Source organism: Pollachius pollachius (genome assembly GCF_949987615.1).
Source record: "Pollachius pollachius genome assembly, chromosome: 12".
Taxonomy (NCBI): Eukaryota; Metazoa; Chordata; class Actinopteri; order Gadiformes; family Gadidae; genus Pollachius; species Pollachius pollachius.
The window spans coordinates 16,397,247-16,412,313 of NC_136945.1; the positions used below are offsets into that span (position 1 = coordinate 16,397,247).

At 42.0% G+C, this 15,067-nt stretch overlaps 4 protein-coding genes across 4 annotated transcripts; 2 read left to right on the forward strand and 2 right to left on the reverse strand.

Annotated features, from left to right (window-relative positions):
* Positions 1 to 1,447: 1,447 nt before the first annotated feature.
* On the forward strand, positions 1,448 to 4,197 carry LOC307084095 (rho-related GTP-binding protein RhoA-B). The gene is made up of 5 exons (XM_079748259.1): positions 1,448 to 1,559; positions 2,377 to 2,534; positions 2,699 to 2,819; positions 3,155 to 3,285; positions 3,401 to 4,197. Exons 2-5 carry the CDS (start codon positions 2,379 to 2,381, stop codon positions 3,572 to 3,574), a joined length of 582 nt encoding a protein of 193 aa, XP_079604385.1. The 5' UTR covers positions 1,448 to 1,559; positions 2,377 to 2,378; the 3' UTR covers positions 3,575 to 4,197.
* A 72-nt stretch (positions 4,198 to 4,269) lies between these two features.
* On the reverse strand, positions 4,270 to 8,070 carry tmem43 (transmembrane protein 43). The gene is made up of 12 exons (XM_079748633.1): positions 7,907 to 8,070; positions 7,126 to 7,269; positions 6,899 to 7,033; positions 6,613 to 6,707; positions 6,442 to 6,491; positions 6,113 to 6,182; positions 5,954 to 6,024; positions 5,729 to 5,856; positions 5,477 to 5,551; positions 5,169 to 5,270; positions 4,915 to 5,032; positions 4,270 to 4,824 (listed from the first exon to the last, which is right to left on the reverse strand). Exons 1-12 carry the CDS (start codon positions 7,922 to 7,924, stop codon positions 4,622 to 4,624), a joined length of 1,209 nt encoding a protein of 402 aa, XP_079604759.1. The 5' UTR covers positions 7,925 to 8,070; the 3' UTR covers positions 4,270 to 4,621.
* A 464-nt stretch (positions 8,071 to 8,534) lies between these two features.
* Positions 8,535 to 11,596, forward strand: LOC307084060 (rab GDP dissociation inhibitor beta; the record flags this gene model as incomplete). Its single annotated transcript, XM_079748193.1, has 11 exons — positions 8,535 to 8,576; positions 8,720 to 8,827; positions 8,929 to 9,028; positions 9,142 to 9,276; positions 9,369 to 9,567; positions 9,680 to 9,811; positions 10,000 to 10,099; positions 10,259 to 10,430; positions 10,806 to 10,950; positions 11,243 to 11,297; positions 11,450 to 11,596. The coding sequence occupies 11 exons, from the start codon at positions 8,535 to 8,537 to the stop codon at positions 11,594 to 11,596; spliced, it is 1,335 nt and encodes a 444-aa protein (XP_079604319.1).
* A 110-nt stretch (positions 11,597 to 11,706) lies between these two features.
* ndufaf3 (NADH:ubiquinone oxidoreductase complex assembly factor) lies at positions 11,707 to 14,801 on the reverse strand. Its single transcript, XM_079747481.1, has 5 exons — positions 14,674 to 14,801; positions 13,773 to 13,968; positions 13,493 to 13,559; positions 12,962 to 13,062; positions 11,707 to 12,837 (listed from the first exon to the last, which is right to left on the reverse strand). The coding sequence occupies exons 1-5, from the start codon at positions 14,757 to 14,759 to the stop codon at positions 12,733 to 12,735; spliced, it is 555 nt and encodes a 184-aa protein (XP_079603607.1). The 5' UTR covers positions 14,760 to 14,801; the 3' UTR covers positions 11,707 to 12,732.
* Positions 14,802 to 15,067: the final 266 nt, after the last annotated feature.

Consider the following 15,067-nt stretch of genomic DNA (forward strand, 5'->3'; position numbering starts at 1 on the left):
GTTAAGGATTAAGGCCAACTAGTGCTAACAATTGACAACTTGGAAGAGATCGACAAATAGTCCTAACTCAAATTTTTCTGAAGACTTGATTCTATTAATATTCTTGTTATTCTTTACCATTCATGGAAAGAAATAATTATATTGCATGTGTTCTTAGAAATTGTAACAAGGAAGTTTCTATTAACTGTAAACATTACAGTTTAGTATTTGTTCAAGCCAAGGATACTCTATATCAAGTCAGGCAGGTTAATAGTGGAACTTCACAAGATACCCAAGAAATGCCTGTTTGTATTTTGCTATGTAGACAGTGACTGTGATATCTTATATTTCATACTTAGAAGCCAACTCTAACCTGGTGGTCTCTGTATCACATGTGAATTGTTTTGGATCTCTCACCCAAACCAGGCCTGAATAAACTCAGCTGAGTGCTGCTGTTTTACAGAATGCTCACCTTTTTTCTTGAGGTTTTCTGTGCTTGTATATGTGTGGCAATTTCTCCCGATTTCTACTATGCCTATTTTAATCTGACACTTTTCACATGAGCTTAAAAGAAACACATTATATTACAAAGCGTCTATAAATACATACTACCAGACAACAATAGAATGGATGATAGATCTCCAAACCAGATGATAGTACAGTGAAGATTTAGGATGGTAATCCCCCTCTAGAAGCGTTTCATTGTGCGATACAGGGCAATGTGAGAAGTGATCTTTTATGAGTCAGCTCCATATTAAGCTGGTGCAGCATTCACTTTTATGGCTGACAGGGTTTTGCACAATCACCCTTTAGTGTTCTCTTTTGCAATCATATAGGTTTCGTTTGAAACGTAATATATACATCATCAGAATGCACCAGCAGAATAATGAAGTTAGAAGAAGTGGATTATAGCATTCAAAGCCTCTTAGCAGGATTAGAGCAAGAAGAACCATTGCCACACTACACCACACCAGCAGTTCGATTTCTTTCTTGAATGTGATACTTCTCTTTTATTACTTATAAAATATATATTTATAAAGATGAACCTGCTTATTTTAGAACTTCAGTCACCTTACAGTTTATATTAATTAATAAATTAAAAAATAAAAATAAAAATAAATTGATGACAAAGAACAAGGAAAAGACAAAGAAACGACTACAGAAAAAAAAAACATTTTCTATTTTGCAATTGTTAGTCTTCAGATATTAAATTGAAAACAGAAAGAAGTTATGAAGAACAAAAAAAATGAAATGGATGTATTTTTGATGATGATTATTCGTGTATGTATTTTTCGTTTAATTATTTATATTTATATTTATTTGGTTATTATTCTTATTATTACATTTGAAAGAGTAGCCTCGAGTCTACAGTCTGATAAGTGGCCGACATAGGGTTAGCTTGTTCTCCAGCTTCCACGTTCACCCCACCCAACCCCAGCCTCCCACACCACCCGCCCCCAACCTCCCACACCACCCGCCCCCAAGCAAACCCAAGAACAGGCAGTCTCGCAGTTATTCAGCGACGAAGAAGGCCAGTCAAATATATCAGGAAATTATATCGCTTTAAAACCTATTAGTAGGTAAGAACTGTGTTTCACGCCATTGGGCGATCCATAATACAAAGTCGACGTGAGGAGTCGACTCGCCTCCGCCGCAGCAAACTGATGATTCTACGAGCTTTACAGCGCGAGCCGCCTAGCCTCTGAGCTACATTCTGCTCCACTTCCGTCTTGCTAGCTGCGTTAGCCGAGCCTTGCGATCGAAATGTCGAAATGTATCGTCGGGATCAACCCGGGTGTATCTGATCGTTTAGTCACAAAACATGTGTCACCATTGGCTCGTATTAGTGCCAAACTCGTACCGTGGGCAACCCCGTTAACATTTAGTGCACGACAATGTTGTCTAAAAACCAGGCAAAGATGTCCACTGCTAACAAGCTATCGTTAGCGCAGTCTTTGGTAAACAACATCCTCCTCGGGAGGTAAAATAGAGGCAATGATGGCGTAACGTTGGTCATTCTGTCCCAATGGAACGTGATGGACAAACCATGTCCTTGTTTATGACTTGTTACGTGTGTTGTGATTGAACTGTGTGCAGTGCAAGGACTGATTGACCCAATCGTTTAACCGATAATCTGTTAACCAATCGTTACCCTAATGATGTGTCGAGGTGACCCTCTGTCTGAAAACGTCCATCTGTGCTGATGTCTGGCTTCCCAAACAAATTCATAGCATAGACTTAAATTAGAGTCCCCTAAGGAATCGTTGTTTGTCCCATGAGGGGTGGCAGTTTTTTTTTTTTAAATTAATAAATAGCCCTCAATTTACTGTATTTTGTATTGGCTTGAATAAAACCTCCCTACATAACCTTTTTTATTTTTCCTCTTTCCAAATTTAGTTATGGCAGCAATTCGAAAAAAGCTGGTCATAGTGGGGGATGGAGCCTGTGGAAAAACATGTCTGCTCATAGTGTTCAGTAAGGACCAGTTCCCAGAGGTCTATGTACCCACTGTGTTCGAGAACTATGTTGCTGACATTGAGGTGGATAGCAAACAGGTATGGATGACTTCCTTTCAATCATGTTTCTTCTCGATTGGTTTAATTGATTTTGAATGTATCATTAATGTTAAAACACATCAGTGCTTGGATTAATGCATGCATTTGATAAATAACTTTTCTAGGGTTCGGCTTTGTATAATATTTTCACTTTTTACATGCAGGTTGAGCTGGCTCTTTGGGATACAGCCGGTCAAGAGGACTACGACAGATTGCGTCCACTTTCCTACCCAGATACTGATGTCATTCTCATGTGTTTCTCCATCGATAGCCCTGACAGTCTTGGTAAGGAAGAACACCCATCTCAAGAGGATCAATTGAGTTGAGGGATGACCAAAAATGGACAAATATATTGTTTGATTGATAGAAGCTTAATCCCTATAGAAGCAGGGCTAGTTAAGGAGCCTGAAATCTCCATTACAAATGTGGAAATTATAGTGATTAATTAACTTCAGTAAACTTAAAACCAAAATGAATGAATTTAGAAAATATCAGAGGTTGCGAACATGCCATTTATACACAGACAATATAGTGACTGTGTCTGACTGTGGCTCAAACCTCTTCACTTCTGATGTCTGTGTCGATTGTTGCTAACATTTCTACGTTTCCTTCTTCCTCAGAGAACATCCCCGAGAAGTGGACCCCCGAGGTCAAACACTTCTGCCCCAACGTTCCAATTATCCTGGTGGGGAACAAGAAAGACCTGCGCAATGACGAGCACACCCGCCGGGAGCTTGCCAAGATGAAGCAGGTAAACATCGTAAAAGTGTACAGAAAGTTGTGTTTTTACGTACAAACGTACATAGATGCACATCGAGTAATCAGTTAGTAGTTAGTTACGCTAACATGTCTCTTCCCACCGATAGGAGCCCGTGAAACCGGAGGAAGGCCGTGACATGGCCAACAAGATCAGTGCCTTCGGATATATGGAGTGCTCTGCGAAAACAAAGGATGGCGTGAGGGAAGTGTTTGAGATGGCCACCAGGGCGGCGCTACAGGCCCGGCGGGGCAAGAAGAGCAACAAGTGTCTTCTGCTGTAGAGGGGCAACTGCTTCCTGACGTGGGAGTGTGGAGGGGGAGCAACGCGAGGGAGGAACCAACGGACCACCCCCCCCACCTACGACCGACCCAAACACATCCACACAAGAGACTGTGCTCACCCGTTTTTACTAAAGGTGTAATTCTTTTTATTTTCTGTCTAAGGCAAGTAGTTTTGTCAGTATTCAACTTTGAGGTCATGAGAAATACTTCTTTTTTTTTTTGTACTTTTAACCTGAGTCATTTTGCCATATTGAAAGCAACCTTCTTTACAATTACCATGCTATCCAAGAGGTCAGCCAGGGGACCTATGGTGTCATACCTGCCAACAGCATAAAGTGCTTAAGCCCTTCCTGCTGCTCTAAAGGAATGTTTCCAAGAGCCAACTAGAAGGGTGAAGTACCTATACACTGTGACCTATAGTCATTAATTATTTGAAGAAACAGTTATGCACATGAACTCGAAATTGAGTTCTAATGTGTTTCTTACTGAGAAAAAAAACTAAAACCTATGTGCTTTATGATCACATGCACAAATCTGAGAAGACTGGAAACTCATTTTGTTAAAACACAAATGTAACTTGGTGTTTTTGTGTAATAAATTACTTTGAGATAATTTGCATTAATGAATGAGTTTGAATGAATGCTTAATATTTGTGTTTTAAGAGTGTTTATTCTTAAGCTGGATTTACACACAATGAGAAGTAAAAATATATATTTTATTTAAATCCTGCAAGCAAACATTTGCAATGCAAAAAGGCACATGCATTTAGTCAGGAAAAGTAATAAGTGCAGAATAAAGTTCAACTTGTGAATGACCATGTAACATTTAACACCGTACATACAAATTCCTTTTGGCTTGATTGGCAAACATTTAAAGTATTCAGTAAAGTACCTATCATACATTTGATTGAATTGAGACAAACATACAGAATTAACTAAAACAATCTAAAGAACATCAGACTAAATCTCTGGACGCAAGTCAACGCCACAAAACATTTTTGACAAGGTTACAGAATGAAAAGCAGACAAAACACATGAGCCTGAATGTCATTGGTTCTTCTTGGCTGGAGCACGAGCACGGCCAATGAGCACTGGAAGGAGGGCTACCGCTACCAGACCCAGAGCTACTAAGGGCCGGTAGAATAGCCAACCACTTGCAATGACGAGAAGGGAGAGCGAGCAGGAGATGCAGAAGGCGAATAGTTTCAGCCCCAAGGAAACAAGCTCTCTGACAATAGGGAGCCAATCCACTGTGGAGAAAACACAAGGCAAATCAATAATCTGATCCTGAAACAAATAGGACATTTTTCTGTCTGTCTGCCATAGCAGCAAATGCTTACCCAGTGTGTAAAGAATGCGTGTGGTCAAACTGATACCAAGGAACATAAGAGCCCAGCCAGCAAACCTGAGCCCCCATGTCTTCATGGCATTGGACTGGTGCTCCTTCTCGAATACTTCCTAGGGACAAAATATATTCAGTTATATGACATTTGAAATGCTTCACAACTTGTATCTGCTGCCTTAAAGATTTTTTTCCACAATCACACCGCAAGAAACCAATCTCAGAGTATGTATGTATATTGAGTAGACCCACCTGTGCTGAGAGTTCCTCTAGGTAGAGAAACTCAAGTCGGTCTCCTGACCTGGTCTTATAGGACTTCAGATTCTCTCCGCTCTGCATGGCCACCACACTGACCTGAGGTCAACAGTCATCATCAACAGAAGGAGATAAACTCAAGTACTTTTTCTTAAAAGGAACGACTCCACTCTTGCTAAATATAGTTTTTGATCGTACAAAATGACCATCATGTCTTCAAAGTATACTAAAGATACACTGGAGACATTAAGTCCATGATTAGCAAACAGATCGACAGAGACACCTGGAAGCTAGGACCAACTCACCGTCTCAGCGGGAGCAGGATAAAACCCTTCCCCACTGAGGCCTGCATAGGAGAAGCTCACCCTCACATCTCCTACCTGACAGAGAACAGCACAACGTTAAAATTCATCCCTCAACGAAAAGGAGTACATATTTACAGCAGTATCTAAATACATGTATACGTGTATATCAGATGTGGTGGAGCTTGAGACGGCCTTCATGCATGCACGTGTGCAGAAATTAATGCAGCACATTCTTTACATTGTTTCCCATACCTCTGGTCTACGTGGGTACGGGGTGTGGTAGAAATAATCCTCATAGATGGTGAGAAAGGAGCCGGGTTCGAAGGGCGGGAAATCTTTCAGCCGCAGAGTCTGGAAGTTATTGATTTGCTCCACAAGTCCTTTGGAATAGAAGGGGCATAGGCTATGACATAGTAGACATACTAGTTATAAAGCGTGATGGTACACAGGGCTTCAGTCTGTACTTTAGCGGGATACCTTTAGACAGAAGAAATGGGCCAACCCTGACTTCAGGAGCCACTACAGTCACACTTTCAACCGCCATGGCACTGTAGCAAAGTAGAAAAACAAACAGATGTGAATCATACATTTTCAAGATTGAATGAAACTTTCGGTAATTCAAAATAATTGAAGTACCTTGGGTTCTCATGACCTATTTCCTTATCGAAGTGCCTGCTGTTGATCAACTCAGATTTCCATTCTGTGTCTGAGGAGAGGAGTAATGCTAGTTAAAAACATGGATCCCCAAAGGAAGTTAGGCATATTGTGGCTCATTGCTGTACACAAAAATACATGCAGCAGCAATATATGCTTCTTTTGAAAACATATGAAAAGAGAGTAGACGATCACTGGACGCAGCAGGAGTAAAACAATCATGTTTGTGTTACAAGTGAAGTAAACCCTTATTGTGTCGGCTAGTATCAGTATCGTGAACGAGTCACAGCTGTCAGCATAAAAGCACTCACTGTAGTTGTATGTTGTCTCTGTTTTGGTCTCTCCATTCTCTTGGTAGTCCCTGAAAATAATCACCACAGAACGGGACATTTAAGTCAGTGTTGAACCTGACAGGTTTTCATTCCCTGCTCAAACCCTGGTTGTGGGCCTGTGACCTGGTAGTAGGATGAAACCTGACTAACCTGCTGTCATGCGACTCCACCCACTGATACATCTCCACCTGTCTCTTCAGCTGCACCGCCTGCACCACCACTCTGTAGTTTGGGTCATGCAGGGGCTGGACAAAGCATGAATTGAGCATATTCACCAATTGTTATTTTCATCATCACTATCATCAACACCTTTATAATTACAATGTGATAGAAACCTAAAAATAAATAAAATTAAGATACATAAAAAAATGTCAGTGATGGATTAATGGCTCAAAAGCAAACGAGCCAAGATGACTGGCCCTTAAATGAGAGGTACCTGCAAGGTCCGTAACTTGGCGGAGAGGTGAACCAAGTTGTCGTTATTCTGGTAGTCAACATTAGAGAACGGGTTCAGGGACACCACCAGAGAAAGACCTTCATCCAGTGAAGATGCGGTCTTTAGCGCCCTTCCCTGGGTAGAGAAATGGTAATTTACATTAATAAAAAGGTTATCTTCTGTATATCACACGACTGGCTTCTGTTTTTCATGTTGGAGTCTCTTACCTCATTGGTAAAGAGAACGTAAAATGATAAAAAGAACAGGCCGACTCCCAGCACCGTCCCCCCCGCCGTGTCCCCCAAGCGCTCAAGAAATCCAGGATTGGAGCGGCTTGATACACGCTTATGAGAGTTTTCCGTCCCTGAAAACTGACAGAGAAAGGTTTGAAAGTGTAACGAATTCATAAAAATAAAAAAAACTTAATCAAACGTCAATAGGCTTTTTAAGCGTAAGATAACGTTTAATTTAAGATGCAAGTTTGAGCCTGTCTTGCCCTGGTTGAGCTCATTGATCGGTTGTTCCAGAAAGTGTTAAGTAATGTGTTTATCAGAAAGGCACCGTTGTAGATTGTCATTAACTTGACACAGTTTGCTTAAAGAATCCCATTAAAAACACTGACGGTACACATGAGTATGACCTTGTATTACAATTACACACAAGCAAAAATCCTGAGGGACAGTCCCTGTTAACGAGGACACAAGTACAATAATACTAGTCCTATAAAATAAAGTTAGTTCACCAGCTCTATTGACCACTGAAAGTCAGCAAGACATAGCTGAAGATAGTTTGATAGATTAGCAATATAGCATTGTTTCTCATCTGACTTCAACAATTGTCCACATTTCAACGCCGAACATAGATGACATCTAGCGACAAATGCCATTATACAATATTTAGTTTTTGAGATGTTTAGCAGCTCAGCAGAGCATTTCTTCATTGCATTGAAATGTGAGGAATGAAGGGTGCCACCGCTACACCCATATTTGAATAAGAGATTCAACTTACTGGAGGTGTGGACGACATGCTCTTCCTAGTGCAACGATGTATACACTAGATAGAAAAATAGGTAGTGCAATGATGTTTACGCCTTGGGCAAAACTTATAGTTCCGGGCGTTGGTGTGGGTTACAGAGGATTGGTCCGATCCGTTGCGACAATTGACTTCTGCTTGCGACCCCGCTCCGCTTATGACAGCCCGGCTCTTCTACCAGTGGCATGCTGGGTAATGTAGTCATATCAGCGCCCAATAAAGCAATAACTCGGAAAAAAAAGAAGAACGATGTCCTCTTTTTACACATTCTATAATTGCATTGTATAGAAATTAAATCCAACACGCACATGCACACGAAGACGCAAACGCACACAAACACACACACACGCACACGCACACGCACACACACACACACACACACACACACACACACACACACACACACACACACACACACACACACACACACACACACACACACACACACAATAGGATACACCGTCTGGGATGTCCATCTTAAGAAGATTATTATAAATAGGTACGCACAGCATTTCCTCTCAGCTATTATCCCCTCCACATCTCCAACTAGCAAAGGTATTAGACAGACAGTGGATCTGTAGGACTAGAGACTCGCTTTGTTACAATGCAGGAGTATGACATCATTGTTCTTGGAACAGGCCTTAAGGTAAGAACACCCCTCAGCATAGTTATTATCATTAGTAAAATCACATATTCTTTAAGCTAATTTAATATCTTGCTTCTCTTATAAACATCTCTCTCTCTCTCTCTCTCTCTCTCTCTCTCTCTCTCTCTCTCTCCCTCTCTCAGGAATGTATCCTCTCGGCTATATTGTCAATGCATGGTAAAAGAGTTCTTCACATTGATAAGAATCCATACTTTGGTGGAGAGATCGCTTCCATTACCCCCCTGGAACAGGTGTGTGTTCAGCAACAAACAAATGAACCAACAAACACCGTCAGATATTATGTGCTGTCTCTATTGACCAGTGATGCAATGTCTATAATCTAAACCCACAGCTGTACAAGAGGTTCAAGTGTCCAAATCCCCCATCTCCATCCATGGGACGGGGGAAAGACTGGAATGTCGACCTCATCCCTAAATTCTTCCTTGTGAATGGTGAGAATAGGAGGCAACGCCCACTGTGCAACTCTGTCAAGTTTGCATTATCTTAACTTTAAGGCCGTATTTTTTGCGTTGGTTAATGCTTCTCATTTTGTATTCCCGGTCAGGTCCGATGATCCAACTACTGGTACACACAGATGTCATGCGGTACCTGGACTTCAAAGTGATCGAAGGAAGTTATGTTTACAGAGCAGGCAGAGTCCACACAGTGCCGGCCACCGAGGAAGACGCCCTTCATTCAGGTGTCACCTTCTCGTCTGAATTCATAACTAAAAAAACAGGAGGAGTCCCGATCGTCCACACTCATATATCGAGGTTGTGTTCATCATTACAGATCTGTTGGGCATGTTTGACAAGCGGAGATTCCGGAAGCTTCTCCACTTCATCCTGAACTTTGAAGTTGGCGATCATCGGACGCACCAGGACATCAACCCCAAGGAAACCACCACGCGAGACCTCTTCAAGCACTTTGACCTGGGGCCGGAGGTCATGGAGTTCGCCGTCCACGCCATGGCGTTGCAGCACAGTGAGGAGTCAGTAATACTGAACTCCCAACGCAAATACACAAAAGCTGACGAGAAGGAAAACCGAGGTTTGAAGTTTTGTGTTTGAAAATGTCCACTCTTTTCTATTTCCTCCATGTAGCTCCTTAGACCAGCCCTGCACGGAGAGCATCAAGCGGATAAGGGTGTACCTGGAATCCATGGCCCGTGTCAAAAGCAGCCCCTACCTGTACCCGGTCAACGGGCTGGGGGAACTACCCCAGGGCTTCGCAAGGTCCTGCCACACACTTGATCATTACACGGAGAGGAACATCTCACACACACACACACACAAATGCAATACATTTCACAGTATGTTAAAACAAGTTCTACCCATAGGGTATAGTTAACCTGTTTATACTGTATAGTCTATCTATACATGGATGTGAAGACGTTTGTGCACGGTACCCCTGTGTGCTGCAGACTGAGTGCTGAACATGGAGGGACCTACATGGTGAACAGGCTGGTGGACGAAATCGTCATGGAAGACGGAAAAGTTGCAGGGGTGAAATCCCAAGGAGACGTATGTAAAAAAGAAATAATAATAATAATAATAATAATAATAATAGCAACAACTGTTACGTAGAAACAAATGGGATCAGTGTTCAGCTGTATTGAATATAACAAAAAATAATTATTTGAATTATAATAATTATAATAATTATTCAGTGTCTGTTTCCAGCTGTTCCGCTGTCAGCAGTTGATCTGCGGGGCCAGTTACGTGCCCCACAGGGTGAAGAGGGTGGGCCGAGTCATACGAGTCATCTGCATACTGAACCACCCAATCAAACACACCCAGGAGGCCAGCTCGTGTCACATCATCATCCCCCAAGCACAGCTCCACAGGAAGTCGGGTACACACACACACACGCACGCGCGCACGCACGCACGCACGCACACACACACACACACACACACACACACACACACACACACACACACACACACACACACACACACACACACACATACACACACACACACACACACACACACACACACAAGCAGACACTCAAACACACACACAAACACACTGAACCATACTATACCATATATACATTGCAAACATGTGACCAATAAAACTTTGAACTTTGAACTTTATTCTACCAGTAATGTTTTCACATCTTGGGATTTTCTATTTTGGTGGGCTGTTTTACAACTTCAAGTGAGAGTAGATCATTCTGGCACAAGACAACCACAACGGAAACCTCTTCTCTCCTCTCTCTAAGATGTCTCCATATCGATGGTATCTTGCACCCACAACGTGGCTTCAGAGGGGATGTACATCGCCACGGTGATTACAACCATAGAAACCAGCAACCCAGAGAGGGAGGTCCGACCAGCACTGGAACTTCTGCAGCCCATCCTGCAAAAGTATTCAATGCAACGTTTCGTCTTATTTTGTCAATGCTTGTTACTCTTGATATTATAATGCGTGGCCAATGCAACACCACGCTACACACAGTATTGGGACAGTTTTGGTCCGTGGTTTTTCCAACACAAAGTAATTCAGATTGGGTTATGTCACGTGGCCTTCCCTGGCTTTTCTGATACTGTCCTCACTTTCAGATTGTGCGGCCACTTGGATTTTAAATAGTGCATTTCTATGGAATTAATAGTGTTAACATAAAGACATTGACTACTGATGATTCACATTTGTTTACAGGTTTGTTTCCATTAAAAACCTTGTGGTGCCCTCAGAGGACGGAGCAAAGAGCCAGGTATGAATGGAACGTTCTGGGTACCGGAACCTGCTTGGGTGATGGATAATATATTATACATTTAGAAAAGTAATGCTGTCTGACCACACACACACTCAGTGTTTGTCAACGTGACTGTTAATCATTTATGTCTTCTTTGTATACTTTTTTAGATATTTGTAACCCGCTCGTATGATGCAACAACAGATTTTGAGACGGAGTTCAAAGACATCAAAGATATGTATCACAGAATCACAGGCACAGAGTTCTGCTTTGCTGAGACACGCAGGGAAACGCCTGAAGACTCAGAAGAAAACTGATCACTTTTTTTTTATTAAAATGTTTGAGTTTTGTGTTATATAGAGGATTTGTGGAAGGTTTTGAAGAGTCTTTTTTAATACAGCTGATAAGTGCAAGGTTTTGAGGAGTGTGATTTGTAATACAGCTGATAAGTGCAGGTTTTGAAGAGTGTGTTTTGTAATACAGCTGATAAGTGCAAGGTGTTGAGTGTTTTGTAGTGGAGCATAGAGAAATGACAGCCACAGAAAAGTATTTGCCTGGGGCAACATTGTTTTTCTAAATGTGCACCTCTGGATTTGAGTGAATAAAAACATACTGTCCTATAAACATCTCAAAGCATACTTTTACATAAGATTTGAAGACATTTCTAGCTGCAAAAGTACAACTATCTTTTGAGAACTAGTGTCAGTGTGTTTATTTACCAAATGTGTGTGGGCCAAAACGATGCACACTGATTAAAGCGCATCGAAAGAGTGGATTAAAGACAAATCCCAGCGATGTCAAGGGATTTATGGGTAGATGCGTCTATAAGGCTTATGGCTTCTCGAAGGACCTATCAGGATAGGATTCCAAACTGTACTGCCAACAAGGGCTTGGTAGGGGCCAGAGATTAGAGGGCTTAGTCCAGACACAGTCCAGACACCCACCATGGTTATAAAGTAATGAAACATTTGCTGTGCTTTCTTTTAACTTTCCATTTTGGTTTTCATTCCACTACATTTTTATAAAAAACACGTCACTTTTTTTATAAATATACACAGTAAATAATATACTTAAATATATTCGAACACACTTCCTTGAAACACATTGATCCTCTTACAAATAACATTCATCTACATGTGGTCGTTTCACATGACAGCACCACACATAAAACGGAACTACTCATGTACACATTTATAGTCCTTACTTAAGAGAAGCCAACTATACAGAATCGACATTGTAGCACAACTGATTTTAAATTTAATTTACATATCAACTGATATTCAGGAGGACTATATGTAGACAGCCTTGTTGGTAATAATGAATGCAGAATATGACGTTGTATTCCGCGACTTCTGGAAGTGGTAGTCACGGAATGGTTTCCGATATAGCAAGGGACGGTCATTGGTTGGAATCCCTCGGAGAAGATCTGTAATGAATCAGTCATTTTTGGTCGCTACTCCTGTACTTCCAGAGCTTTGCTGACGGACGGTGGGATGAGACCCGCGGCCACCAGCCGACCCTCGCTCATCATGAAGTTGAAGGTGGCGCAAGCGTTTGCCTGGAGCACAAAAGAGAGAAGAGATGCTAGTCAGACGAGAGGAGCTACGGCGGCGTTACCACTGAACTATATTTTGCTTTATGGAATATTTTGATATTTTGAGGGCATGCTGGCGATTCATTACCGTGTCTTGGACCTCCACAGCGATGCCTTTCTTCTTCAGCAAGGCGAGGACTTTAGGGTTGATTCTTTCCGTTCGAGATCCTGTTCCCAGTATCAGCATCTCTGTATGAATTGTGAGGCATTATTCAATTGAGGCAATTCAATGCAAAAACAAGCTCAAGCTGTACTCATTAGACACTGTCACAATCTTATCCAGTGGGGAGCTAGCTTCCTCTGCCTGTATGAATGTGGTGTAAACACATGTTCCCTAATGATTGTGCCACGGCCTGGTTATGGAAAGCATTATAAGACACTCTACCGAAATCCTGACTCCATGCTGCTACTCAAGGGATAAAGAAAATGCTCGAGCTCCCGAACAATCTCTTGATAGGCAAAGTAAGTCGCATCACCCAAATTGTCAAGTATGGCAAACATTTATATTTGGGTTGCCTGATCTCTTAAGATGAGAAATTAAAACCACTTGGTGGGGAGGGTCAACTTTGGCATGTATCAATGGATGTTTTTGTGTTCTGCTGTAGACAGCTATTTATACCTATCCTTGGTTCAAGCAGGTGGAAGAGTGAGATGCTTTCCTCAGAGATGTCTTCGTGGCCGCCAACCTGCAGACAGACAGACATTTGAAATCAAAACCACTACAATAAAAATAAGTGCAAAGGTTCTCTGGACGACCTCTGAACAAAGGTGCTGACTGCAGTGTAAACGTTACAATAAAACGTCAGGAACCAAATGGATGTCAGCGACGACCAAAGTAAGGGGAACATGGTGCATGTTTCCACCAGGAGAACCAGGGATCATTAAAACCCAGTGCATACGTTCCACTGCAGGATGGCGGGCGGCAGCAGAGCACAGGGCCCGTACACCTTGTTGTCGTCTATGTTGAACCCTCTGGGGCTGTAGCCGTGGATCATAATGGAGGCGCCAGGCTCCTTCTGCATGATGGACACCGTGGTGCGCTGGTACAGCTCGTCATCGCCGGGGCCCAGCCGGTGGGCCCGACACTGGAAGGGACTGGGAGACACAACACATGATGTATGAAGAAGACTCTGTTAGTCAGCACAACGGACAATTAAAGAAGAATGGGCCATTATGTAGTACATGGCAATGGATGGAAATATCAATGACAGAAATGTAAAAAGGCAGTAAGCATGCAGGCTTATTATAATAAAACATTTGAAAATATATATATTATTATTTTGGTGAGCTAAGACGTCATGTGAGGTGCAGCAGTGAAGATATAGTATATATAACGTATAGTGTCAAGGCAAGCTGAAGGAAAGCTTCTTGTTATCAAACAGACCACTGTTAGGACCTCACAAGACCCAGTGTACTAAGAACGCGAACTATTGTGTGCTTCCCCTATTAACCATGGCCATTTCATTAGTTCCTCTCAGCCTCCGAGATCACAAAGATATCATTGTGATCATCTATGAACAATTTGCATGATAACACTAAGCACATGCCTCATAAAATAAGTAAATACACAATAAAATAACACAAGGTAAAGGGAACATATGTCTTATCTGAACCACAAAACAAACCATAAGGTAAAAGCTCTTTTCCAAGGGGATGCCTTAAATGATAACCTTATGTGTTCCACTGAAAGTCAATAACATAACTCCTATGGAAGGCATGTGGAGCTGCAAGGACATTTGGACACACAGACAACGCGTCACTCTCTGGCCGGACACTAATTATAAAATAAATAGAAGATACCTTGAAAAAGCAGTGCTTGTCCGTGTGTATAAATTAAATCCCCGTGCTGATCTCTGGAGAAGTCTGGCACACATCACGCTGGCCATATTGATGGGGATGTTTTAACCGGTTGTAACGCAATGGGGAAGGGGAAGACATTATGTGTGACACCAGGCGCACTTTTCCGGCCGAAGGCAACATTGTCCTTTTTTCCAATAAACTCTGGATTTTTCCGGTAAAATGTAACTTTATTTTATTTTTAACTTGTGAATTTCAAATGTCAAACGCGTCGTATTTAGCTATGCAAAAAGACGTTGTGAAGTTATTATCTGGCATCGATTAAGCAACCTAGGGGGCGTACTCCTGACGTGCGCCCCCTGCGGTTTTTATTGGGCAGGGTTGCAAGTCAGACCTC